The sequence below is a fragment of the Mus caroli genome, chromosome 1, assembly GCF_900094665.2.
Source record: "Mus caroli chromosome 1, CAROLI_EIJ_v1.1, whole genome shotgun sequence".
Taxonomy (NCBI): Eukaryota; Metazoa; Chordata; class Mammalia; order Rodentia; family Muridae; genus Mus; species Mus caroli.
This window is the reverse complement of record NC_034570.1, coordinates 148175894-148202064: the sequence shown is the minus strand read 5'-3', so window position 1 is coordinate 148202064 and position 26171 is coordinate 148175894. Positions and strand designations below refer to the sequence as shown.

General features: G+C 43.6%; 1 protein-coding gene across 5 annotated transcripts in view; it reads right to left on the bottom strand.

The window, feature by feature from the left end:
* LOC110311456 (protein transport protein Sec16B) overlaps positions 1–26171 on the bottom strand; it is a 62614-nt gene that overhangs the window by 28835 nt on the left and 7608 nt on the right. The window contains exons 3-12 of one of the 5 annotated variants that reach the window (XM_029476203.1): positions 15315–15383; positions 10655–10995; positions 8481–8593; positions 7705–7834; positions 6699–6798; positions 5090–5234; positions 4351–4502; positions 3950–4011; positions 2203–2338; positions 1513–1743 (exon numbers count right to left, since the gene is read on the bottom strand). In XM_029476203.1, the coding sequence (XP_029332063.1) occupies positions 1513–1743; positions 2203–2338; positions 3950–4011; positions 4351–4502; positions 5090–5234; positions 6699–6798; positions 7705–7834; positions 8481–8593; positions 10655–10935 (1350 nt within the window). In that variant the 5' untranslated portion in view covers positions 10936–10995; positions 15315–15383. Of the gene's footprint in view, positions 1–1512; positions 1744–2202; positions 2339–3949; positions 4012–4350; positions 4503–5089; positions 5235–6698; positions 6799–7704; positions 7835–8480; positions 8594–10654; positions 10996–13960; positions 14102–15314; positions 15384–26171 lie in introns of those variants that run through there. The other 4 variants (XM_029476212.1, XM_029476198.1, XM_021185174.2 and 1 more) reach the window with 4 other exon arrangements.

Genomic DNA, 26171 nt, shown 5'->3' with positions numbered 1-26171 from the left:
TGTGTGTGTGTGTGTGTGTGTGTGTGTGTGTGTGTGTGTGCCTATGTGGGTGGATACAGTTTGTGTAGGTATTCACAGAAGCCAGAGGTGTCTACACCCCTGGAATCCCCTGGAACTTGAGTTACAGGAAGTTTTAAGCTGCCTGACATGTGTGCTGGAAATTGAATTCAGGTTCTTTGGAAAACAGTGCACATTTTTAACCACTGAGCAATCTTTCTAGCCCCTCCAGCTATTTTTAAAAGGCAAATATAGTATCTGGGGATGGAAGTCTTCCTCTATTATATTCCTATCACCTTCTGGTTTTTTTAACTTAATTGTTTTGATCTTAATCATATTTTTAAATATTCAGGTTTGCTTTATGACTTTTATTAGACATGAGCACAACTTCAAAAGTAAACAAGGCAAGAGTCTCCCAGCATTCAGTGTTGACTTGAGTGCCTGAGTTCCAGTGAAGGGATATTATTTATAGACAATCTTTCCAAAAACTAAGCTGTTATGTATGTGAAGAAACAGAAATGCAGTCTCTAATCTATTCATTCCTAGCAAAATGTTCAATCACACAATTTGTAATGAGTAACAAAATTATAAATTGTCTCAGTGTCCAGCAATAGTGAATTTTTTCACTATTTTTTTATAATTTTTTAGAATTATTTATTTATTTTATGTATATGAGTATGCTGTAGCTGTCTTCAGACTCACCAGAAGAGAGCATCAGATCCCATTACAGATGGTTGTGAGCCACCATGTGGTTGCTAGAAATTGAACTCAGGACTCTTAAACCACTGAGCCATCTCTCCGGCCCCATTTTTTCCTTATATTTAAATTATGTGTATGGGAGGGGTATGTTCATATGATCCCAGGCGCCCGTTTAGGATAGAGGCTGGGTCCTCATGGAATTGGAGTCCTAGGCGTGGCCACTGGGGACTGAACTCGGATCCTCAAAAGGAGAGTAGACGTGATTAACTACTGAGCCACCTCTCCAGCCCTAGAATGTTTGTGTCTGCTTGACTGCAGAGTACTTTGTCTAGCATGTACAAGGCACTGTGTTAAATTCTTGGTGCTATAAAAATAATAAAAGTGCACTAATCGAACATATTTAATGTTATTAGGGTATTTTACCATGTAATGTGAAATATAAAAAGAAATCAACAATTATATAAATATTCTTTAGAGTTGTTTATCTGTTTTGATACAGGGTATCCCTTTATAGCCTAGGCTGGCCTCTTACTCAGTCTTGCTTACCTCAGCCAAATGAGTGTACCACCATGCCTGACACGTTTATGAAACTTAAACTGAGTTTTTAATGGGGAAATACTGGAAGTAAATATATAAACACTGCAGAGGTGGATGGCATACACCTATGTATTTTTATTCTTCTTGCTTTAACTTCTGATCTTTTCACATGATCTAAAAGAAGTGTATTCTGGCCAAATTATTGGAGGAGCGGGAAACTGGGTGAGGGATGGTGGTCCACGCCCATCTGAAGGAAGCCTGAGAGAAAGGCTTTCTCACCTTCTTCCTTCCGTAGTAGAGCAGCTTGGTGAATTTCTCCACGATCTGCGCTGGCGTATCCACGTTGGGGGGAATCTCCCCAGTGAGCAGATCACGAGTCCCAGAGCTCAGTACCGGCCAGTCCTCATCAGTCAGGTTGATGAGGTTGGCTACAGGGGGCTGCCTCTTGTACTTCTCCAGCTTCTTGCAGTCCTGCATCAGCAGCTCAGCAATGTCAGATCCTGCCATGGACTGCAGGATAAAGAGAGTCATCCTGGGGGATGCTCCAACCGGTCCCCAGGTTGGGCCCAGGTTGAAGAAGGAAGACAGCAGGGTCTCTTGAGTTGTTCCTGAGGCAGTCGTGCAAATACACAGGAGATCTCTTATGAATGGCTGAATTTCAAACATCAGCTTCACTATCGTGGTTACTCTCTGCCTGTCAGCAGCCACAATACTTATTGGAACCACTCACAATTCCACTGGCTGGTGCAGTAATCCAGGGACTGTACAACAAACCCCAGCCAGCAGGGGGCACTCTCCAGAAAAGGTTAGCATTGACACAGCAGTGTTAGAACCGGAGCTACACTCTCCCTCTGGGCAACAGTGCTACATAGAGACTGCTTTTTCTAACTGTGCTATATACCAACTCCCACGAAGACAACAACTTCAGCCCAGCTTCCATCTGCCCCCTATATCAGAGCAGTGACTTACCCCATTCTGTCGACAAAGGAGAACCAGCAGTTGCCAAAGTAGAGCTGAGTCCCTGCTCCCTGGTGTCTCAGATTTGAGACACTGCGTTGCTTTCTGCTGACAAAACGTCATGATATCCACCTTGTGTATGTCCTCCCTGTGGGACGATTCAGGAAGCAAGGCCTGAGCAGACTGACTCTCCCCGTACAGACTCTCTGTACAATGAACTCGCTAACATGGCAGAAGAGTGACAGCCCAGGACTGGAAGTCTGGAATCGCAAGATCGTTTGTTTTTTGGTTTTGGGGGTTTTGGGTTTTTTTTTTTTTTCCTGCAGAACAGGAAGGAGTTTCAGAGATTCTCTTGTGCATCCTTCCATCTTTTAAATGAGGAGAGTAAGCCCAAAGACCTTAAGTGACTTCTCAGAAGGGTTCTGTTTCAAGTCAGACAAGACTGGGTCCATGTCTGGATTATATAAACATCTCACTTGCTCTGAGCCTCAGTGTCATCCTTAATTTAGGACGGGACTTTTAAAACAACTGCCTGCATTTAAAAATGGGATAAGCAAACTGTATGGCATCCATCAAGTAAGTGCTTGTTAAATGTTTAAGAACATTCATACTATTTAATACACAACTTAGTTTTTTTTGCAAACCTGAAAAACATAGGGGGAAAAGGGTTAGGTACTTAAGGAATGATCCTTGAGATTGTCCTCTGACCTCTACATTTGTACACACATACATGTGTGAGCATATGTTTGTGGGCTAGCTTCAGATGACATGTACAAAGAAGTAGCGACATTCACTGGCCTTCATATGAATAGAGTTTTACGGCCTTTGGAGTAGGCAGAGTGAGTGATATATCATTTCTCAAGGGAAAAACTTAAAAATGGCTGATAAGCCAGTACCTTAGTAGGATACCTGGCACGCTGGTCCTCTGACACCCACCCACCCAGGACTCATCACAGCTAAAGCCCACTGAAATGTGGCTGAAAATGCTACAGCAGTTCTAGTTTATTCCTGCAGAGGGCAGACGTTCACAATAGCAGGGAGCTGGAAAACGCCGCTCAAGAAAAAGCCATTTTAAGAACATTACTCCAGGCCGTGCTCCATTTCCCCACTAATCTCTATCAAGTCCTTGGAACACTGAAGCTTACTACCAGCTAACCTCTATGAAATGGAACTGTTTTTAAAGGTCTAACTTGTTAAGCTTACTTCTCTTTCTCCTCTTCAAATATGAAACAGCTTGCTAAAATCACTCAGGTCACCTCTTTTTCTACCTACTGGCATAAAAAAAAATGTTTCAAATAAAATAGACATTTTCTTCCCTGACAACCAAGACCTGGCCAGGAAGAGTCCTCAGCTTTCAAAAGCCTTTATTTAGGAGTTGGTGATATAACTTAGTGGGGTCAGAGAAGTTGCTCTGAAAGCAAGAGAACATGAGATCAAATTCCAAACACGCCCATAAAAGCCAAGCATGGACAATGTGTGCCTGTAATGCCAGAGTTTGGGGGACAGAGACAGGCATATACTGGGAGCTCAGTGGTCAGACAGCTTAGCCAAACTGGCAAGCTTCAGGTTCAGTGAGAGATCCTCTCTCAAAAACTAAGAGAACAAAAGAAGATGAGGGAGAGAAAGAAGAAAACAACAGATGTCTTCCTCTGGCTTCCACATATGTATGCATGTGTGCACCTTCACACATGTGTGCATATGACACACACACACACACACACACATACACATACCCTTAACAACACTTGCAGTACTTTACCTAATAAGGGGCCCTGGGAAAGCTCTCATCTCCTCCTGATCCTCAAAATCATTAAGTAAAACCTGGAGTTGAAAATAAAATTAGGTCACCAAGATTCTTCCAGTCAGCCCCCACCAGTTGAATCCAGTCTCATATCCAGGGCTATGGTCTTGTGGTGTAGCTTCAATGCCTTGTGGAGACAGTTATCTTGTTGAAAGATGAGTCACTAGCATCTCAGGGAAAGTGTAAATCTAGCATCGCTTCTTTCAGAGAAAAGCCCACCCATTCTTGCTCACAATCTAAGGCACATGTAACTCGATTCCCCCTCCTGGAGATGCCCAGCCTCAAGCAAAGTGAGAGCCTGAGTGAGCCATTGAATTGAGCACAGTACTTGCATCCCTGGAACCCAAGATATTGATTACCTCCATGCTGTGCACTTCAACGAGGGCCGTTTGTCCATCAGCAGGAGAGTTGGGGGACACACACACTAGCTGGCCTCCTGGCCCAAAGCTCACAGACACATGGGGAACATAGAACCTCATGGGTGCCTTGGGAACTGTCGCTGAGGTGTCATCTGGCCAACAGACACATGGTGGACATCGTTAGGTTTATTTTCAGTGCTTTTTAGATGATACACTACTGTTCCCATTCTACCTGGGCCAGGATGAGATGCTAGGTGAGATACTTGGTTAGAAAAAGTCATGCTCTAGTCTGATTTAACCCTCTAAGAATATGTCAGATTATAGTGCAAATGGTCCAAACGATAACGCACTCGTCTCAGATTCTCAGCCACGGTCAGAGGACAAGCAGCCTCTGCAGCCAAGCCTCCAGACTAGCGTTCATACCTCCCCTCATTTCACCCAGTCCTCCCAGGTCCCCTTGTTCTCACATGTTGCCTGAAAGCACTCCAAAGTGCCTCCTGGCCCAACCTAACAATGACTGGGAGCAGTGTTCCCTTCCAAGAGCAACCTATGATGCACATTCCATTACTGAAGACAAGGCAGGAAAAGGATCCAAAGTTGGCCTCTCTGCCTGGAAGACATGCTTAAACCAATAAGGCAAATGTAGACCCATTCCTGGTAACACAGAAGGGTGACTTCCCCCATGACCCAACCTTTCCTTGTCAGAATTAACCAGTTCCCATGGCCTCTTGGTACCCACCAGCCTGAATAGGCTTCCAAGCTGCTGACACCATAGGTTCATACTCCTCGGGGGCAGCTGTCATGTACTGACTGAGCTCATAGCTACTAGAGCTGAGCCCAGACTCGTGCTGCTGGAGAAGGTTGGATTTGCTGGTCAGCAATGGCTGAAGGGGGAGGGGAAAAGAAAAAAATAATAAAGTTATGTAGGAAGGAGTTCCAGAGAGCTTGTCCTTCCACTTCCAAGGGTTCCTTCAAAGAAACAAAGCTCAAACTTCCTACTAAGCACAGCGACTGTGGATTCACGGGAAGAAGGAAGTATCCTGTGGAGCACAGCCCAGTGGACTCGAGGGACCTAGAATTCAAATTTCAACTTCTATTTCTGTCACCCTCTGCTATGACCTTAAACAGGTGACTTGGACTTTCCTGATCCTATACTTTTATCTGCAATATAAATTTAAAGTCCTATACACGTTATTTATTAATGCCCTAGCTATTTTATGAACACATGTACACTCTGGATAATGTAAATTTCCCGCAGACATGTATGCAAAAAATTCACATTGCAGGAGAGATGAATAAAACAGGACATTCGGGCTGGTGAGATGACTCAGCAGGTAAGAGCACTGACTGCTCCTCTGAAGGTCCTGAGTTCAAATCCCAGCAACCACATGGTGGCTCACACCCACCTGTAATGAGACCTGATGTTCTCTTCTGGAGAGTCTGAAGACCGGTATAGTGTACTTATGTATAATGATAAATAAATCTTTGGGTCAGAGCAAGCAGGGACTAAGCAAGTGGGGTTGACCAGAGCGAACAGAGGTCCTAAAAATTCAATTCCCAACCACCACATAAAGGCTCACAACCATCTGTTCAGCTACAGTGTACCCATATACATTAAATAATTAATTAACTAACTAATTAATTAAATCTTTTAAAAAATAAAACAGGACATTCAAAGGCTTTTGTACACTGTAAAGTGCTATTTACACATTGGGGTCTTAGTATCACTCACCATAACCTATGAGCTATATTATTAAGTAATAGATACAGAAAAACTAACTACAATAATAATAATAATAATCACACAAATCTAATCAGGGAGAAAAAACTAACTCAGGCCTGCCAAAAATTAAGAGCCCGTCTCTACATTATTTTTTGCAACTTATCTATAAGTCTAAAATTATCTCATAATAAAACATTTATATCAATGCTATTAGAGAGCTCTATTCTGTGACCCAGATGGTACATGCATTGGGATTTTAGAGAAAAGAGATTAAAGAGTCAGGAAAGATTTCAAGGCTGCTTTTCAAACCTAAATTAAAGGATTCTAACAACTCTTTATTTCCTAAACCTCTAGTCCCCTGGGGCACCCTAACACCTAAAACGAGGTGGCAGCCTCTTCACTTTTCAAGTGCCTCACAGTAAATTAAGTCCTACCCACTTGACAAAACAGGAAGAGGTCAGATCAGGGCATCTGTCGGACTGGTAAGACAGAAAGGGGAAGGGAGGGGAAGGTAGTGTGAATGGGGACTCTGCTGCAGCTGCAGACCCCATCCCCGCTGGCCATTGCTGACAAGGTGGCTTGGTGCATGGCCACAAGCCTCCAGTCCTCTGCCACTTTAGGTTACCTTTTGTTTCTGGGCTTCACTCTCTGGAAAGAATTCCCCAGGCTGTTCCTGTCCAGACACAGAAGCAGGGCTGTCTCGGTATGGATTTTTACTGGTAAATCTGCAGTGAAATGACAGAAGTGTTGAGACAGGTCCTGGGCAAGCCAGCAAGGCTGAAATACTCTCTGCTGGAGGCAGGCTCAACGCCAAGTGTGGGCACCTGTCAGGCCATTTTGAGTGCTCCAGCAAAAAGCATTTTCTCTCTCTTTCCTATCTCAATGTATTAGAAAGATGGCATCTTTGGGTTCCAAACACATTTACTAAAAAAAGATCCAAACCTTGGGGAGAATGACTGGTTGCTACAGCCTGCCCTCCTGGAGGAGCCTGACTCAGAGCCCTTGCATTGGTGAGTTCCAAGGCTAAGGGCACCAGGACAAATGCTCCAGTAACGTCCAGCCCTGCTGTGTCTTATGCTACAAGACTGTTCCATGCTTATGACCAGGAAGAGTGGATGGAGAAACATTCCAGCCCCAGAAAGGCTCCAGCCACAACAATCACTGGGAGACCACATTGTTTCTGAGGCCATTATAGGATTTGACCTTTAGATGAGCCTCAAGTAATTTTTTCCTTAATTTGTTTATTTATTCACTTTATAACCCAGTCATAACCCCCCTCCTCTCTTCTCAGTCCTATCCTCCCAAATTCCTCCCCTACTATCCCCTTACCTTCTCCTCAGAGAAGGGGAGTCCCCCTTTGGGTACCTATCAGTCCTGGGACATTAAGTCACAGCAGAGCTAAATGCATCCTCTCTCACTGAGGACCTAAAGTAACCTTACAGGATGTAGACTAGTCCTGAATGCGAACAGCACAGCTCTCAGAGAGAAAAGTAGACCTGGGCCACTCTCTGTGGCTGGCATAAAAGTAGACTGTGTCTTCCATAAGACCAGAACCACGACCAGATGCCCTAAGATTGTTCCAACAGAGTCTAACTAAATCTTGTTGGCGTGGCTTGTGTTTTCACACTTACTGGAACTGGGCATCACTGTTTGCTCCAAATGTACCACTGTGCTTCTCCCGATGATGCTCGCTGAAGTACCTCTGGTCTCCATGATCTTCATGCCAGATATAAGGACTCCCTTGCCTTGCCACTGCACCCTCAGAAAAAGCAAAACAGAGGCAGGTCACTAGCTGCTTCTGCAAGTCCCTTAAGATGGGATACTAGTGAGCTGTGAAGCTGGGCTACTGCAATAGTAGGTATGAGAATGTATTTGCCACATTGAGTTGGTTGATGGGCAAGGGCTAACAATGAAAGCCCCCAAGATGCTCTGAACTAGTGCACTTGGCTTTAAATAGTTTCACAACAGCTCTCTGTGTGTGTGTGTGTGTGTGTGTGTGTGTGTGTGTGTGCTTTCCATGATGAAGCAGATTCTCTATGGTAGCTAGTCATAAACTGTCATAGCACGATGCCCTATCCTGTGGAGGTCTGAGGTCTGAGACTCCCATTGCTGTTCATCTGCTGCCCCAAGAATGAAGTGATTGCTGCATTCACATTACAGCTCAGCACACCTGAACGGCTTAAGAACTGACTTTTCATTTACTTAAACAGTAAATAGAACCTTTGCTACAGGAAAGAATCAGAGGAAAATACGGATGAAGTATGCACTATCCACAGAACAAGTATCATAAGGGTAGTCTCAGTATTATCAAAGGGCAGGGTCTCCAAACACGATGCTAGTGGCCCTGGCAGCCGGCCACCCGTGCACCTCTAGTCCCCAAAGGCTTCTTCTGGAGGTTACTTCATACCTCTTTCTTCCGGCAGCAGCTGTGGATGCCCGGGGTAGTAGTAATTTCCATAGGCATACTCATCCCTCGGTGTCGGAGTGTGGTACCTCTGATAGGGGTCCCCATAGCCTGACCTGAGATATCACAAAGACAGCCAAACACAAAAGGAGACTGGATGAACTAGACAACTTCAGAAGACAGAACGACTGCCTAGTCCAGAATCTGCCTGATTAAGTCAGAAATTTGCCACATTAGTTCAGAAAATCCAAAATCAGAACAGAGGTGGCCCTTTGCTTTACAAAAGGGATGTGTCTTTCATAATAAAGCTCTTTTTCACTTTTAAATATAGAGAAATTAATTTACAATGGTTTTTATAGCAATATTTTCATTCTACAAATATGCACATGTAATATCATCAACGCTGTTATCTTGGCACCCCTGGGATTATCTGAGAAAAAGCCCTTCCGGAGGAAAGCATAGAAGAGCCATGAGCCACTGGAATTTCAATGCACATTACAGACACACAGAATACTATCACCAGCGTGGGTGCCTTTGTTATCTCTGTCCTTGACATACTCATTCCTCTTGAGAACTCAGCGGCCCAAAAGGGTTGGGAAAGGGAACGTTATTAGTGTTTCTGTCAATTAATAATAACCTCAGAGGCAAGTTTCTTTATAATAATTGCTATAACTTTAACCTTCAAACCATAGGGCAGATCATATAATCCCAACTAGAAGACATGAAGGAAAGCATGAAATATTTAGTTCAATACCATGGGTCTGGGGGAGCAAGAGTTCAAGATTCTCTGACACAGAGTTGCCTCTGTGGTCTCTTCCTCCTCACGTTATAGCCTGGAAATCTGTATTTGCCTTCTCTGAAATTGAGTTCTCTTAAAGTTCTTATAGATTAGATACTGATCTTTGCATGTCTGTCACCTCCAGGCATAGTATGAGATGCTGGGGTTGTTGGTGCTATTGGCATCCGCTAAGATCAGTGAAAATGTGAAGCCTTTCATAGGATCCTAGGAAAAGCTTTGCCACAGCCCACAAAGACTGCCTTTTACAATCACAAAGCATGGAGGTAACATCTGTTCTCTTGTCTCTCTACCATCCATCCATCCCTCCATCCCAGTCACTCTATGATGGCAGCTATATGAAGTTCTGCTTGGGATAAAAAAATAAAATAAGGGGCTGGAGAGATGGCTCAGCGGTTAAGAGCACTGATTGTTCTTCCAGAGGTCTTGAGTTCAAATCCCAGCAACCACATGGTGGCTCACAACCACACGTAATAGGCTCTGATGCCCTCTTCTGACGACAGCTACAGTGTACTTATATATAATAAATAAATAAATCTTAAAATAAAATAAAATAAAAAATAAAAAGAGGGAAACACTGTCACCAGTCACCAAAACACAAATCAGGCAAGGCAGATTTTATCTAAGGGTGCCTTGGTGGTTGTCAAACTTAACACAAATCTAGACAGGACAGAATCTTAATTCAGAAAATTCCTCCATTAGATCACCCTGTAGACAAGTCTGTAGAGCACTTTCTTGACTGATGATTGATGTGGGAAGGCCCAACCCACTGGGGGTGGTGCCACCCCCTGGCAGATGGTTCTGGGTTGAATAAGAAAGAAAAGTTCAGGGCTAACAAGAAAGTAAGCATCATTCCTTCGTGGTCTGCTTCAGTTTCTGCCTCCAGGTTCCTGACTTAAGGTCCTGCCCTGACATCCTTCAGTGATGGATTGTGAAGTGAAAGTGCAAGATGTAATAACTCTTTGACCCTTTCCTTCCCAAGCTGGTTTTGTGGCCATGGTATTTTATCACAGAAATAAAAACCCTAAAACCAAAACAGTTAGGAAGAAGAAGAGGAGGAAGAAGAAGAAGAAGAGAAGGAAATGGAAGAGGAGAAGGAGCAGGAGGAGGAGGAACAGGAGGAGGAGGAGCAGGAGGAGGAAGAGGAGGAGGAGAAAGGAAGAGAGATATAAGGAGGCAGGAAGAGCCACACAGGATGGCTAGGGTGCTTGAGAGGCTGTGTGAGGCAGGAGGATCCTAAGTTTGAGGACAACCTGTTCTATGCAACAAATTCCAGGAAAGGGGGAGGGGCAGGGAGGAAAAAGGAAATGGACAAGAAACAAGAACAATTAATAACCTCTTCACAGGAGAGATAGGTTCACTGTAACCCTAAGCATCATACCTTGAGTACAGGTGACTGGGATAAGATCCTTTCAAGTAGTCAGCACCAGACACTGGCTGGGACCACTCCCCGCTCCTGGGTACATAGTGAGACTGCTGGTGGTCATCCCTGAGGTCCTGCTGTGACTTTGAGTTCTTGTGGGCATCTTGCCATTGGTGGTACTTATCTCCACTGTACTGAGAATGCGGACGGGGTCTATAATGTCCACTCTGAAGTCCTCTATTTGTATCCCTTGATGGTCCCGTGGTCCTTCCTTGTGTCTGGGGAACCCAAGGTTCCATCTCTGACCCTTTGATTTTCCCCGTTGGGTCTTGAGGCTGTTATGTAGTTACTTTAATTTCCTGAACACAGAAAGAAAACCAGTCATCATTCTGGAGAGCTGGGGACATAGCTCTGTTAGTAAAATGTTGGCTTTTCAAGCACCAGCACATAGTTACATAAAAAACCAGACAGATGTGATAGTGCACATGTAACCCCAAGGCTGGGCAGGTAGGAATGGGAAGATTCCTGGGGCTCACTGGACAGCCAGCCAAGCCTAACCAGTGAACCCTAGGTCCCAGTGAAAGATCTCGTCTCAAAAAACAAAGTGTATGGCTCCTGAAGAGAGCTACTCAAAGTCAACCTCCAGCCTGCATGTATATACACATACACACATCACACACACACACACACACACACACCATCATATACACATCACATACACACATCACACACATACACATCCCCCACACACATACATCATATACACATCACACATACATACACATCATATACACATCACACAACACACACATCACACACACACACACATCACACATATACACATCACACACACACACACATCTTATACACATCACACACACACACATCACACACACATCACACACACATCACACACATACACATCATATATACATCACACACACACACATCATATACACATCACACACACATCACATATGCATATCATACATACATACACCCATACCACACATACACAGATCACACACATAAACATTACACACATACATCACACATGCATATCATACATACATACACCCATACCACACATACACACACACACCACATACATCACACACACACACATGTTCACACATACACACTCAGCAATTTAAGCCTTTATCCAAACATGGTAGTTTGTCATGGTAGACAACATGAGAGTCTGAGAAGAGAGCAACTATGGTTTTCAAAATTGTCTAAAACAAACCATATGAGCACAGACATAGAGGAATGTTTTTTTAGAAACCTCAAACAGATACATTAAATAAATATCAGCCTAGACAATTAGATTGATGCTGACTAAAAAATTAGGAAAGTACATATGGAACAACAGCTGTGGGTGGCATGGGAGGCAGATAACAGTCCTTGATGCAGCTTCAAAATGCTATCAAGGAGTCCCAATTAATGTTTCCTCATTTATCCCACCAGCAAATATTTATACAACACTTAAAACGGACGTGCTGAGGTATCAGAAACAGAGGAAGCCTCCTGGGGAGCCAGTCGGGGTTCAGATTGTTAAAATGTCTCCTACCGGACAGATAATTTGTTTACTCCTCAATGTCCTTTCCCATGGAGATGGTAGATACTATGGGCTAGGGTTTCAGGACTAGTGTCAAAGTTAAACATGACATGGAAAGTGCCTAGAACTGCCAAGAACATAGTAATTATTCAATACATCATAGTAAGTACCTGTGGAAACCAAGGTTAGGATAGTGTGAGTGACTGAAGGCTCTGAAGTTCTAGGGAGATAAGTCACTGGGTTAACCAACTGTTTCCTGCATAACCTGAGAATCTGAGTTTGGATCCCTCACACACACATGAAAGGCCAAGCCTGGTGCTTCTGTAACCATCAGTGACCTTCAGATTCAGTGAGGAAGATGGAGTGCAACAGAGGAAGACACTCAATGTTGGCCTCTGTCTAGCCTACACACACACACACACACTCACACACACACACACACCAAAAATGTACACATGCACACACACCACACATCGCACACATGCACACATATATATACATATCTCACTTACACACCACACATGTGCACATGTATGCATCACACACATACATCACATATACACATATCACACACATACACACATCATGCTTATACACACAAATCACATATGGACACATACATACATCACACACATGCACACACACATACTGTTTCAATTGACCCCTTGACAGACTTCTCTTGCAAATGCTTCCTTTAACCTCCTCTAGCCCTCCCTCTGGGAGAACCAACAGACACAGTTTGTGGCTGCCACTGTGGAAAAATGGAGAGCTAGGTCTCCCAGCTCTTTCTGACTGAAGATGTGTAGACCTAGAAGTTTCTCTCATATCTGACTAGTCCCCACACATTCCTCAAGATAAGAACTAGCTCCAGGCACTAGTGTCTTTTTCCAGTTCCTCTGCTTGCGTGGCAGAAGAGCACATAACAGAGGGAAAGCCCACCCAGGCCTGGCTCCTGTTCACAGAGCCTGCTGGATCAGCAGTGTACGTAGGCAAGGACAGCTGCCACCACCCCTCACTTCCCCTTGGGAATGTTGAAAGCGATGTTGATTCTAATCGAACTTGTTTGCCTGTTCTTAGTCTGGAAGCTCCCAAGTTCATCTGAAACTCTTATCAGGTCAAAAGGGCATGTGGTGAAACCAAGGTCACACAGAGCCACAGAGCCAGGGTTCAATACCACAGGGTTGAATACCACAGAGCCAGGGTCCAGAGCAATGAGCCCGGAAGTGAGAGACAACAGGAGAGCAGGCAAGAAGAGGGACTACTTTCAAGGCAGACATAACACAGGACCTTGGGCCTACCTCTCTGTGCCAGCATACTTCCTTGAAATACTCAGTCATATTGAAAACTTTGCCAGCAATTCCAGGAAAGGCTCAATACCCCTAGTGCCATACAAGGATCCTTTGTTAAAGCCCCATGAAACACAACAGTACTTGAACACAAGTGAGAGAACTTGAAAAGTAATTGATTCGCTTGTCCCCAGACTTCTCATTAGGCATTCTAGCCCCGACTACAAAGGCACAATACCCGATCATTCTGTCACCAAGAGTCACCAACATCAGTAGTTTAAACTTTGAGTTACAATTAAGGGTACTCATTTTCAAACCTTTAAGAGTCTCAGAATGAAGTAACTGTGTCTATAATAACAGTCACAGCTTTGTATGCACAGAAGTGAACCCCCGGACTCAGCAAGGGTAATAGCCCCTCCCATTCTGATAGCCCAGCCAGTCCAAAGAAAGGGAAAGATGAGTGTCGGTGCCCCCACACACCTGCTTTGATGGCTCTTCACCTTCCTTCAGCGTGGCTCCAGAGACCTGCCGGGGACTGCTTGCTCCCCTCTTAGAGACTGACAAAGTCCAGGTGCCACATCTACCGAGACTCACCTGGCCTTCAAATCTACAGCCAATTACTTACCTTTGCAACTGCCCGGCCTCCACGGAGCTGATTCATTGGGGCAAAGTACAGTGGAGCTACAGCAGGCTGGGACAGTCCTGACTGGCCATATTTGCTCAGAACCTGGTAGGGGCTGGTGCTTTTGTTTACCTGGTCACAGACTGAGCCAGCTACACTCCTATGAAAATACATCCAAACCCCCTACACATAGCAAAGACGGAAGAGGGACACTAGGGAGAGGAAGCCCAGAATGGCCTGAGGCAGCCCGATATGTTGGGACACTGCAGACTTGTGGCTCTGCCAGTAGCTGGCTCTGTCACTCAGTGTTCTCTGAGCCTCTGTTTCTTTTTCTAACACCTAGCTGACGAGGCTCACTGAGAGGAGAGGAGGTGGTAGCATACATGAGCTGCAAGCAAGTGCATGCATGCTAAGAGCAAGCGCAGTCTTCACACACTGAGGCGGTGGGGAGGGGGGCGCAGGGCAGTTAATATCTAGATTGTCTGGTCTGGGTTTCCCTCACCCATGCTTTTCCCCCACTGGGTGTTTGTTGTGCAGTCAACTCTGCTTTCTAGCCGAGGGGAAGACTGGAGTCCCAATGTTGAACTGAAGGCACTAAAAAAGTTTTCTCTCTCGAGGAAGGGATTTCTCACATTTGAAAAATACATTTCTTCATGCTACTAAAGTAAACATAGGCTGCACTTTCTCCTTTGGGACGTACATTTTACATTTTAAATCCTCCTCTAGATGGGTTGTACTCTTTCAACAAATGAGTTTGTTTTGTCACACTACATATTAAACCCAGCACTCCAGCAAGCTGAGACAGAGCCTGCCCACCATGCTGTATCCTCAGCCCTGTTTTTTAGAAGGAAGTCTCACTAAGTTGCCCTGCCTGGCTTTGAACTCACTCTGTAAACAAGGTAAACCTTAAAGTTGCTATCCCCTAACTGCCCCCTCCTGAAGAGCTACAATTAGAGGCCTTCACCACCAGCCCCAAATCAACAAACTCTTATCTGAGTTCCTGTTATGTGCCAGCATTTGCCATATATAAATATGAAAAGATATTGTCCTCGCTTGCAAGCCCGTTAAAACAAATTAGCCTTTCATGTAGTTCCTGGTCCAGGGGAAAATGCCGTTATCAGTTCTTGTGGTCAGATAGCTAACGTATCTAAACCTGGAGAGTGTCTTTCCTAGCACCAAGCAAATCTCAGACTGTAGACAGCGGTTTCTTACCGTGCTAGGCCGTGAGGACTGGCTCACCAGTGGCTGTGCCGATGCTTTTGATCTCCCTGGGAAGAGGCCCTGGAGGAGGACACAGACATTGAAGGCAGGAATCAGAACACTGTTAATTATCAAACAGACTCTATGTCGAATTATGTTTTTATATATCAGAATTCCGGTCATAAAACTCTGACATAAATCTTGTTGCTTAAAGATGACAGCGTTAGACTCAGTATATCACAACAGCTATGCTCCTGGGGTGCTAATTGTAAAAAGAGACTTAGAGAGCATCTGAGTAACCCGGGGATCCATCCCATAATCAGCCACCAAACCCAGACACTATTGCATATGCCAGAAAGATTTTGCTGAAGGGACCCTGGTATAGTTGTCTCATATGAGGCTATCCCAGTGCCTGGCAAATACAGAAGTGGATGCTCACAGTCAGCTATAGGATGGAACACAGAGCCCCCAATGGAGAAGCTAGAGAAAGCACCCAAGGAGCTGAAGGGATCTGCAACCCTATAGGTGGAACAACAATATGAACTAACCAGTACCCCCAGAGCTCATGTCTCTAGCTGCATATGTAGCAGAAGATGGCCTAGTCGGCTATCACTGGGAAGAGAGGCCCCTTGGTATTGCAAACTTTATATGCCCCAGTACAGGGGAATGCTAGGGCCAAGAAGCAGGAGTGGGTGGGTAGGGGAGCAGAGTGGAGGGAGGGTATAGGGAACTTCTTTCGGGATAGCATTTGAAATGTATATAAAGAAAATATCTAATAATAAATAAATAAATAAATAAACAAACAAATAAATAGAAAAAATGATAACACCAAGAGCTACAGAATAATGATTTACCCAAGATTTTACAAAGCTACGTAGAAGGTCGTCGACAAAGTGTGTTAGTACACTAGCTATAGCTAGCTGCCTTACACAGGGCTTCCCAGAGCTGATTATGAAATAGTCAAGAGTTTTGTGAACTGCTCATTAATCCAGAGGTAATTTCAAAAGTCACTCTGCTCTGAAACTGGTGACTGCTACTCTAAAAGATTGGTTGGTTGGTTTTCAGTGAACAAGTTTACCAGCAGACCAAGTTCAAGCCCAGACTCTTAGCTCTTCATTCCCGTTCCTTTATTTTCAGAGCTGTTATCCCATGGCTACCCTTAGCTGCACATTTCTAGTTTAAACATCCAGTTCAGTTACTCCAAATGCTCCTTTTGTGGTATCCCAAAGCATCTCCAATTATCTCAAGAGTTATTATGAAACTCTTCAAACACTCACCCACCAAAATTAATTTTAATTAGCTTTAATTATTTTGTATAGACATACGGTGTACAACAGTTAAATGGGGCACAGAAGGAAATAGATTGTGGTGGGGAATCTCACCACTCCAAAGCATTTGGGATTCCTCAATCCCTGATTTCTCCAGCCTCAGATAGCTACAGTTACCAAGTCTTTCTACCTGGCAGCTAAATTCTTCCTGGTTTCCAGACAAAATTTATTCAGCTCGACAAGGCTTTAGGAGCTCAGTCTCTGCTAAGAGGTGATTTGAATTAGTCCTGACACCCTAGACTCCAGGTGCAATGCCCCTGTGTGAACCCACAGATTCCCTCATGCCCAAACCGCTACTTTCTTTACACTGTCCTTGCCCTGGTGTCCTGTCCTTGTACCTGATTCTTGTTCTGCTTCCCAATTATTCACCAAGAGAACCCTGGGGACCTTGCTAATCCGGGTGAACTTCACACAGTCCCTGGCCTTCTTTCCAAATGTCAGCTACCCTCTAGGGTCTTGGGTTCAAATAGAAGTAGCTAGACAGTATATAGGCTGACTGTGGTTTTCTCAAAATGTTTGCAAGTTGGAATCCTAAATCCTAATGTGATAGAGTCAGGAGGTGAGGCCTTTGGATGGCAATCAGTTATGTTGGTGGAGCCCTTGTAAATGGGGTTAATGCCCTTATGCAAAGGCCCAAGGGAACTTTCTCCCTCTCTGCTGTCATGGAAGGATAGATCAGAAAACGGTCTCTGAAAACCTAAAAGGAGGACCTTATCAGACAGCAATTTGTCTGCCAACAAATTGATCCTGGATTTCAGAGGCTCTAGAAATGTAAGAAATATATTTCTGTCACTGAAGTCACCAAGTCTGAGGAATCAGGTTGCAGCATCTTGAGCTAAGATGCTACCCTGGGGTGAGTGTGTCTGACAGAAAGATGGTGGCTGCGGACAGTGCTGCTGTCTCGGGTCATCTGATGAAGCTGGCAGAAATGAACACTGACTCGGCTCCAGGTCAGGCTTGCCACGAGTCCCCCAGTCCTGTGACCTCAGGACTAATTAGTGTTCCAGGGAACAGCCCAAAAGATGAGACTGTCCCCCAGTGCTGACCTTCTTCCATCACCAAAATTAAAAATTTAGAGAGCACACTGAGTTCTGTGTCAACACTTTAGCGGTAGTTACCTACTTTCAGGTAATAGAATTTTATATGATTTTATATTCCTCTTTTAGCTTCTTCATAGTATCTAACTTTTCTAAGATAGATAGATAGATAGATAGATAGATAGATAGATAGATAGATAGATAGTAGATAAATATTACTTAAAATAATAAACAACTAACATTGCTCTTAATTAATATATCCAAATGTGTTATCATAGTAGAAACTAATTGGAGACCCAATTACTAAGTAGGGCAATCATAGCCCCCCAAAGGTTCCAAGATTGATTAACTGTGATGTTTGCTATTGTGGGGATAATTTAAACCATTCATTTACAAAGCAAGTATTTGTGAAATACACCCTAACCCTATCACATGCATTTGAAGCACATAGGAAACCAACATACGATCCTTAAGTTAAAGAAGCTTTAAATTCAGTGAAATATCAGACATTGCATGCAGGGATTATTCATCACTGACTTTTCTAGAGAAAGGATGCACAGGGAGAGAACAGAGAGCATGGAGCAGAGGGAGGGAGTACATTACTCAAGGCTATTTGAGAGAAAGAGCAAGTAGGACTATATGCACATTATACAAGGAAGGACATTGTGCATAGAAGGCAAGTACTCATGTTTTATGGCAGAACCGACATGAATTGGTACTCTGTTAGCTAGAGAACACTGGGGAGGAATCAAGGACAACCTCCAGAGATGAGACCATGCTGCATTTCTTTTTAATATACAGTAATCTTGGGAGAGGAGTTGAATTTTTAGAAAGATGATGGAGTCAGTTTGAGACATGCTAAGTGTGAGGGTCCTGGGGGACACAGATAGCTACAGTCAACAAGGCATTGGCTGTGATGGTCTGGAGACCAAGAAAGAGGCCTGAGAAGAGCAATGGACAGCATGATAATAAACCGATAATAAGAAACAAGTCTGAGGGACACCAACATGTAGGACCGTGACACAGAAAAGGAGCCTGTGCAAGTGGCACAAGTGATAGACAGATACCCTGAGAACTGGGAGGAAGCGGTACTCTGTAAACCAGAGGAGGTGACAGCTGCAAAAACAGGCACAGCCAACAATTACAAACTTTAGGGCATGGTGAGAAAGGCAACAAGTGAAAGATATTTTCTGGGTTACTGGATTGGACTATTAGATCTGAGGGTCTTAGCATGAACCATTTCAGTGGAGCTATGTTCAAGGCAGACTTAGAAACGTGGAGGGACCCATGGCTCTAGCTGCATATGTAACAGAGGATTGTCTTATCTAGCATCAATGGGAGGGGAGGCCCTTGGTCCTGTGAAGGCTCAATGCCTCAGTGTAGGGAAATGCTAGGGCAGTGAGTTGGGAGTGGGGGAGTGGGTGGGGGAGCACCCTCACAGAAGCATCGGGAGAGTGATAGGATAGGGGGTTTGTGGAGGGGAAAACCAGGAAAGGGGATAACATTTGAAATGTAAATAAATAAAATATCCAATTAAAAAAGAAAGAAAGAAATGGTGCAATGACAAAAGAGACAACAAGCAAGCAGTTCTTTCTCTGGGGCTAAATGGGTGGAACAGGGCTGGTGTAAGGCTGGCATTCAGGTTTAAAGAATCAATTTAGAGTGAACAAGGCGACATATATGAATGTGCTGGGTCAAGTGGAGGAACCTAGACACTGAAGAGAAGCTGAAGGGAGGAATCTCAGACCAGCCATGTGGAACCCAGGATAGGGGAGCCCACATCTAAACCTCACTAAGGGAAGAAACACATTCCTCTGAGAGAGGAATAAAGAAGGCAACGACCACACGTGAGTTTATACACATGGGGCCCAAGAAAGAAAACTTCCCGAAGCCGACTGACTAGTCCTACTAACTGCCTCTCGAATAAGCATCTGGGAAGGGACTTGAGAGACACCAGAAAGTTTAAAATGGCCAGGGTGGAAAACATAAGGGGGGGGGGGCTACAACTAGGAACACATCTTCAAATAGAAAGCGGACTGTAAATACCCCAATATTAGACGGAGGCTCTAGCTTTAGCCTCCATAAGGGCATGGGCTCTCTGTGCTTGTTCCATACCCTGTACCTGGCATGTAGTACCAGCTCAGTTACGTTTTCTTTATAAACATCTCAAATGTAGAGCAGTGATAGCTTCACCATGATTCCGTCCAACCGTTTGCATAACAAATATTGGATTACATTTTTAGACAGAAATTCGAAGAAAACAGTAAAAGAATGTTGAGGCTGTGACTGATGGGATTTGGCCAAAGAGTGAGTAGATGGTGTCTCATAGGCACAAAGGAGCAAAGATGGGCCCACATTATGTATAAGTCTTGTTAAATAGCATTTGAAATGTAAATAAAGAAAATATCTAGTAAAAAAAAATTGTTTAAAAAAAAAAAGTCTTGTTAAACCAGGGTCACTAGCTATAACTGAAAGGCACATTCCAAAACAAGAGTGAAAGAAAACCATTAAATTTCAATAATTTTTAAAACTCAGTCCAGGTGGGGGAGACTGGATAGTTTCCTTACGTGTTTTTATTTTTTTTTTTTCAGCAGTGTCTTGGGTACTGTGTCTCTTTCTAGTGACGCTAAGAATTAATCAAAGAATGCAGGGCCCCTAAAGCCAATCTTACAGGTCAGTTATCTTTATAGCCTTAACCACTTATTGATCAACAAAGTCCTCAGCCTTCCTTTGGATGAAGCTGGGTAACAGGAAAGACACACAAGTATGCTCTGGCCAAGACTTCCAATTATAGAGATGTGGGGTGCCAGAAAAAAAAAGGGGTGCCTGTGCCAAAGTCAATTAACCTGGCACAGATACTCTAAGTCGCCAGTACTGGCCCTGGGACTTCCTGAAGGCTTAGAAACAGAAGTTGGCACAATCTATAGGCCACTAGACCATAGTGCCCTATAGATAATCTTGACGATGGATTCCTTTTGTTGCCATTTGTCTGGCCTCCCACAGACCTGTTCTTCCTGCATCCTGCACTGCAACCAATAACTAAAGAGACACCCCATCATTCAAGAAGGACTCCAAGCTTCCTTGGCAGCCCTGGGCTGGCAGAGAGGTCCTACTTCTCAGCCACTCAGCCTCCCATTTAACTGGTACTCTCAGAGTCAGGATGAGTGCACCCATAGAGGGTTATGTCTGTGACTTTAGGCCCCATGTCAAGGGCCAAGGGGCAAAGAAGACTCACACAGCAGCTAAGGGAAATAGAAGTCTTTAGCGTTCTCAGGGTATTCTCTCTGCTGCAGATCAATGGCTGTCAATGCCTGAGAAGAGAAGCACACCTCAGTCCTGGAATAACTGTCTGAACATGAGACCCTGTTCTACCATCTGTTGACTATATAAACCTGTTAGTAATATCTATATCATAACATTTCTTCATCTGCAGAGATGATTCACAGAACCCTACCTTACAGAATTATGATGAAGATAAAAAAAATCATATCTAAAACTTACAAATAATTTAAATATAGCAAATGCTCCATAGGTGTTAATAATTGCTACTTCTCTAGATGTACTGGAAAATGCAACCACAAAGTATTCTACACACATCACCAGGAAGAGACTTGAATATTTATTGCTGCTGTGAAATCAACAAATCCTTCTTGACACTCAATGCAGTGCCTGCATTGATCCAGGACTTAGAGGAAATAAAGAAACAGTATCACTTGACTACACAGGGAAAAAAAAACCAATGGATTAAGGTGAGAATATCAGCAGTCACAACTTTAAGAGGTGTGGTCCAGTGCTTCCCGCACAGGAGGCTGGTGGCTCCAGGAACAGGGCAGGATGCCACAGGATGATCATGAGGCATGATTTTTCTTTTATAAGCTATTTTCAATAGAATTTTAATTTAACATCAGCGCAAACATTCTGAAGGGAAGTTCAAATTTGCAGTCTTTTTTTTTTTTTTTTTTTGAAGACAAGCATGAGATGTCAAAAAAATTTTCCACATTGGCTATGAGACAGATAAACAGATACATATTCTGCACCCCCACACTGAGTCATTCCTCGCCACGCAGTGGGGAAGTCTGAGAGACATATTCTGAACAAGAGCAGACATTCAAGCACTCAGAGCCAATGAGCTGGAAAGAGCCTCTGGAAGGATTCCAGGCCTGCAGGTGAAGCCATGGCCATGCCAAGGAAGCTCAAGCCAAGGCCCCTGCTGATATACAGTTCTTTCATTTACAGACCTAAAGCTTTCTGAGCTCTCTACTGCTGGATAAAATTCTGTATCCCAGCCACTGCACTGCACCAACTCACTAACCATGTTTGGAGAGTCTGAAAGTTTTGGTTTTCCTGGAACACGTGGTATTTCTTCACTGAGGAAAGGAGGTCCTCGGGGACCTCATAGTAGTATACACCAATATTCTAAAGCTCAGATACCCTTCCTAAGGGATCACACACACACACACACACGCACGCTCGCGTCTCAGAATCCCATCTCAGTCATTTTAAGACAGGGGATACCTACCATGCAGCTCAGCAGCCTTTCCTTCTCCAAATCACACAGCCCCAACCTCATTCATCAAATTTCCCATCTTTAAATCTTTGTGGAGAGTATCAAAGTTCCAAAGAAAACTGGAAATTGATGGGACTGGAGCAGGACCTCAAGCCACTTGAAGAGGACTAGAACTTAGTTGCTAGCACCCACGTTGAGCGCTCACATTCATCTCCAACTCCAGGACATCCAGCATACTCTTCTGGTCTCCATGGGCCCCTGTACACAAGGGTAGGTGCAAGCACACACACACATACACTCACTCACACAAACACTCACACACACACATGCTTGTATGCACATAAATTAAAATAAATCTTTCAAAAAATGGAATTGAAACTAAGCTTTAATTTTTTTCCCTCAGTTATTTCTCAGCCATGCACATTTGAGAGGGGAAAAAAATCACTCAGTTGTTATAATGTTCCAGATCCTTCATCTTGAATATGAAATCCTTAAAGGGCTGTTATGTGACTGAAATGAAATACCACATGGATAAGTACCTGTTAAGTATGAAGGTGAGTTTGGAATAAATGTTTGCCTTTCATCCAGGTTATTTTATATTCTATAAAGGTGTGACAAGCTAAGCCACGTACACACAGGTGATACTTGGCCGGCATCACAGTGGAGAGGGCTTTGAACTTGAAATTAGATTTGCATTCCAGCACTTCTGGGGCTTAGCTGTGAGGCAAGTAACTTAACATCCCAGGCAAAGGAGCCTTGTTAAAGGATACTGTATCTTGTTCCAGATACCCTTGTAAGACCATGGTAGGATAAGTGAGAAAAGGCACTGTTTGGGGTTTAATTTTAATAAACAAATATAAGGCCTAACAGGTGTGGTCTAGCTGTTGGCTACAGGCCACATGAGTCTGAGAGCAGTGATTAACATAGTCCAAGACATTTGTAGATCCCCGGTGTGTAGCAGCTGTTAAAAAGTTAAACTCCCCTTGCTAGAAGCACTTAGGAAAGTAACTGTAGTAAGTGTTCAGCAAAGGTTGTTACTAAAAGAGTACAGCTGCCAACAATTGGGAGATGAGACCTCATGACATTAAAAAGCTTCTTCTGCACAGAGCCAGTGAGACATGGCCAAGTGGGCCAGGGTACAAACCATAAAGCATAAAGAGCTGAGTTCAGTCCCCAGACCCACAGGGCAGAAGTAAGAAACTGACTCCCACAAGTTGTCCTCTGACCAATCACTGTGGTACATACACACACACAAACACATACACACACACATACATACACTAAAGTGATTTTTAAATTTTTAAAACTTTTATACAGCAAAAGAAGCTATGAAATAAAGAGGCACCCTCACAAAAAGGAATGAAGTCCTTGCCTGCTGTACATCCAACAGAGAACTGATATATAGAATAAGAACTCTTTAAAAAAAAAAGTAAACAAACAAAAACAATAATTGAAGAATGTACCATAGTCTTAAACAGATCTTTTTAAAAAGAAATACAAATGGCTAACAAGACTTTAAAAGATGTTCAACATCATTAGCAACAGTTGGGGGAGGGGAGACAAATTGAAAGATCCATGAAATTCCATCTTACCCCAATGACAATGACTGTCATCATGAAATCAAAGGACAGCAAGTGCTGGAAAGAATGGAGAAACAGGAAACCTGACTCACGGTTAGCGGGAGTGTGAACAAGCACAGCTACTATGCAAGTCCGTTTGGAGGGTCCTCAAAAAGCTAGAAACAGAACTCCCTGAGCCACCACACTTCTCATAGACATCTTCTCAAAGGACTGCATAGCCTACTCCAGAGACACTCAGTCAAATACAGTCGTTTTTTCACAACAGTCAGGAAAGAAAAGCAGCCTAGATATCTGTCAATAGATGAACAGAGAATGAAAAGATGACACATTTACACAGAGGAATTTTCATAGCTGTAAATAAAAATGAAATTGCAAGTTAATGGTTGGTGCTGGAGGGAGGTGACCCAGGACCCAGGAAAACAAACTTTACATGTTCTCTCTTGTATGTGGATCCTAACCTTAGGATCTGTGTGTTTTCCTTGTAGAGGCCAGGAAACTGGAAAAGGGCCATTGGGTCAAGGGATAGCAGAAAATAGGTAATATGAAAACAAAGAGGGAGGCTAATGGGAGGAGTTGCTGAAATAGAAATGGAGAAGGAAGAATAAAGGGAAGAAGAGGGGCTAACCAAACTGAAGAGTGTATTAAAAAGCCCTTTGGAGATCTACTACCTGTAGACCACTTTTAATATATAGTGTTAAAAGATAGTCAGAAAGAAGCCTGCGAGCTGGATACTGCTCCTAATAGCTATAGTTATTTAACCAAACCCAACGGCAGGTGTTACCTCCTTCTGAACAAAACAATACAAGTGCTTGCCATTCCTTTCAGTTGCCCCCCCAGAACTAATTGAAAAGATCCTACCACTGAAGACATCGAATGTCTTGGTCCACAGGTGTAAAGATTTGAGCTGGAACTGGGCTGAAAGCTTCCTCCATGCTGGCTAGTCTTCACAGTTTAGGGAGTTACTGTGCAAGCTTCAAGAGGTGGGGCAAGAAAAGAAAACTGTGGTCTTACCCAGATGAGAACTATCATACCAAGCCAGGCAAGATGTGTCTACTGGCACAATGGTGGTGTAACTGTTATGGGGATAACCATTAGTTAACTTAGTTGGGGCCATTCTGAAGGAGAAATGAATGCCTAGTACTGTAAACTTAATTTAAAAATCCATGGCTGAAGAGGTCTTGGATATGGGGAAAGGGGAACTTGCCACTATTGTTCAGCTCAATTGACATGGTGCCCAACTGCCTTCTCAATATTTATGTCTATCTCCCAGACAAGTGCTATTTTCAGCCTTAATCAGAGAAGTTTCTCTTCGCCAGGAATGGTGGTGAATACAGAAACTCAAGGCTGCTCAAGGTGCAGAGAACACAGGGTGACTGAGTGTTCAGCCTTAAAAAAGACATTTACACCACACAATCTAAGGCTCAGAGAGCAAGGAACAAGAGAGCATGGGCAAAATAAACGAGCCAAAAGATTAGGGGAAAGGGCAGAGAAATGTCTTCTTCTGGGCACATCACCTCCCAGCATCTAAAGCTGCCCGCAATCAGCCTGCTTACGGCTCAACCTGTCAGTAGTCAGCCGTGGATCAGGGAGGGGCCCTCAAGGCTCTATGCCTCCTGATTGATTCTGAAGCAGGGCAGTCAGTGGTGTATCTAATGGTGACAGTCCCATCAGGTTCCAATGAGGAATTCTAAACATGTTGTCACCCAGGCAGCCCTGGTTTAACTCAGCAGGGAACAAAACAAAAAGACATGAACATGGAAAAGAAACTTATATAGGGAAGAGGATCATAAGAGATAGGAGATGAGAGGGGAGAGTGTCAGTAATTAGAAGGGTGTGTGTGTGTGTATACATATAGCTGAAACTGTTAAAGAGCCAATCCAATAAAAGATTTTTTTTAATTAGTTCATCATTTTGCACCAATGGGATGACTTACAAGCTGGCAGCATGACACTCAAATCTCAATTTTTTTTTTTTAAAAAAAAGTGCAGTTTTAAAGTTCAGGTCTTACTCAGTGACATTGTAGGATAAATCCAAAATGATCTTCATGATTTTCCTGAACACAAAATTCTCACTATTGTTTTCTTCACCCCTCCCCACCCCTCCCAAAATGCAAGACTTGCTTTCTCAACTGTTTAGAGCATGTCGTTTTCTTAGCTTTTTTTTTTTTTTTTTTTTTTGGTTTAGATATGTACCCCATTTTCGAGACAGGGTTTCTCTGTGTAGCCCTGGCTGTCCTGGAACTCACTTTGTAGACCAGGCTGGCCTCGAACTCAGAAATCCGCCTGCCTTAGGATACCCAAGATATAAGATACAATTTGCTAAACGAATGAAACTCAAGACGAATGAAGACCAAAGTGTGGACACTGTGCCCCTTCTCAGAATTGGGAACAAAACACCCATGGAAGGAGTTACAGAGA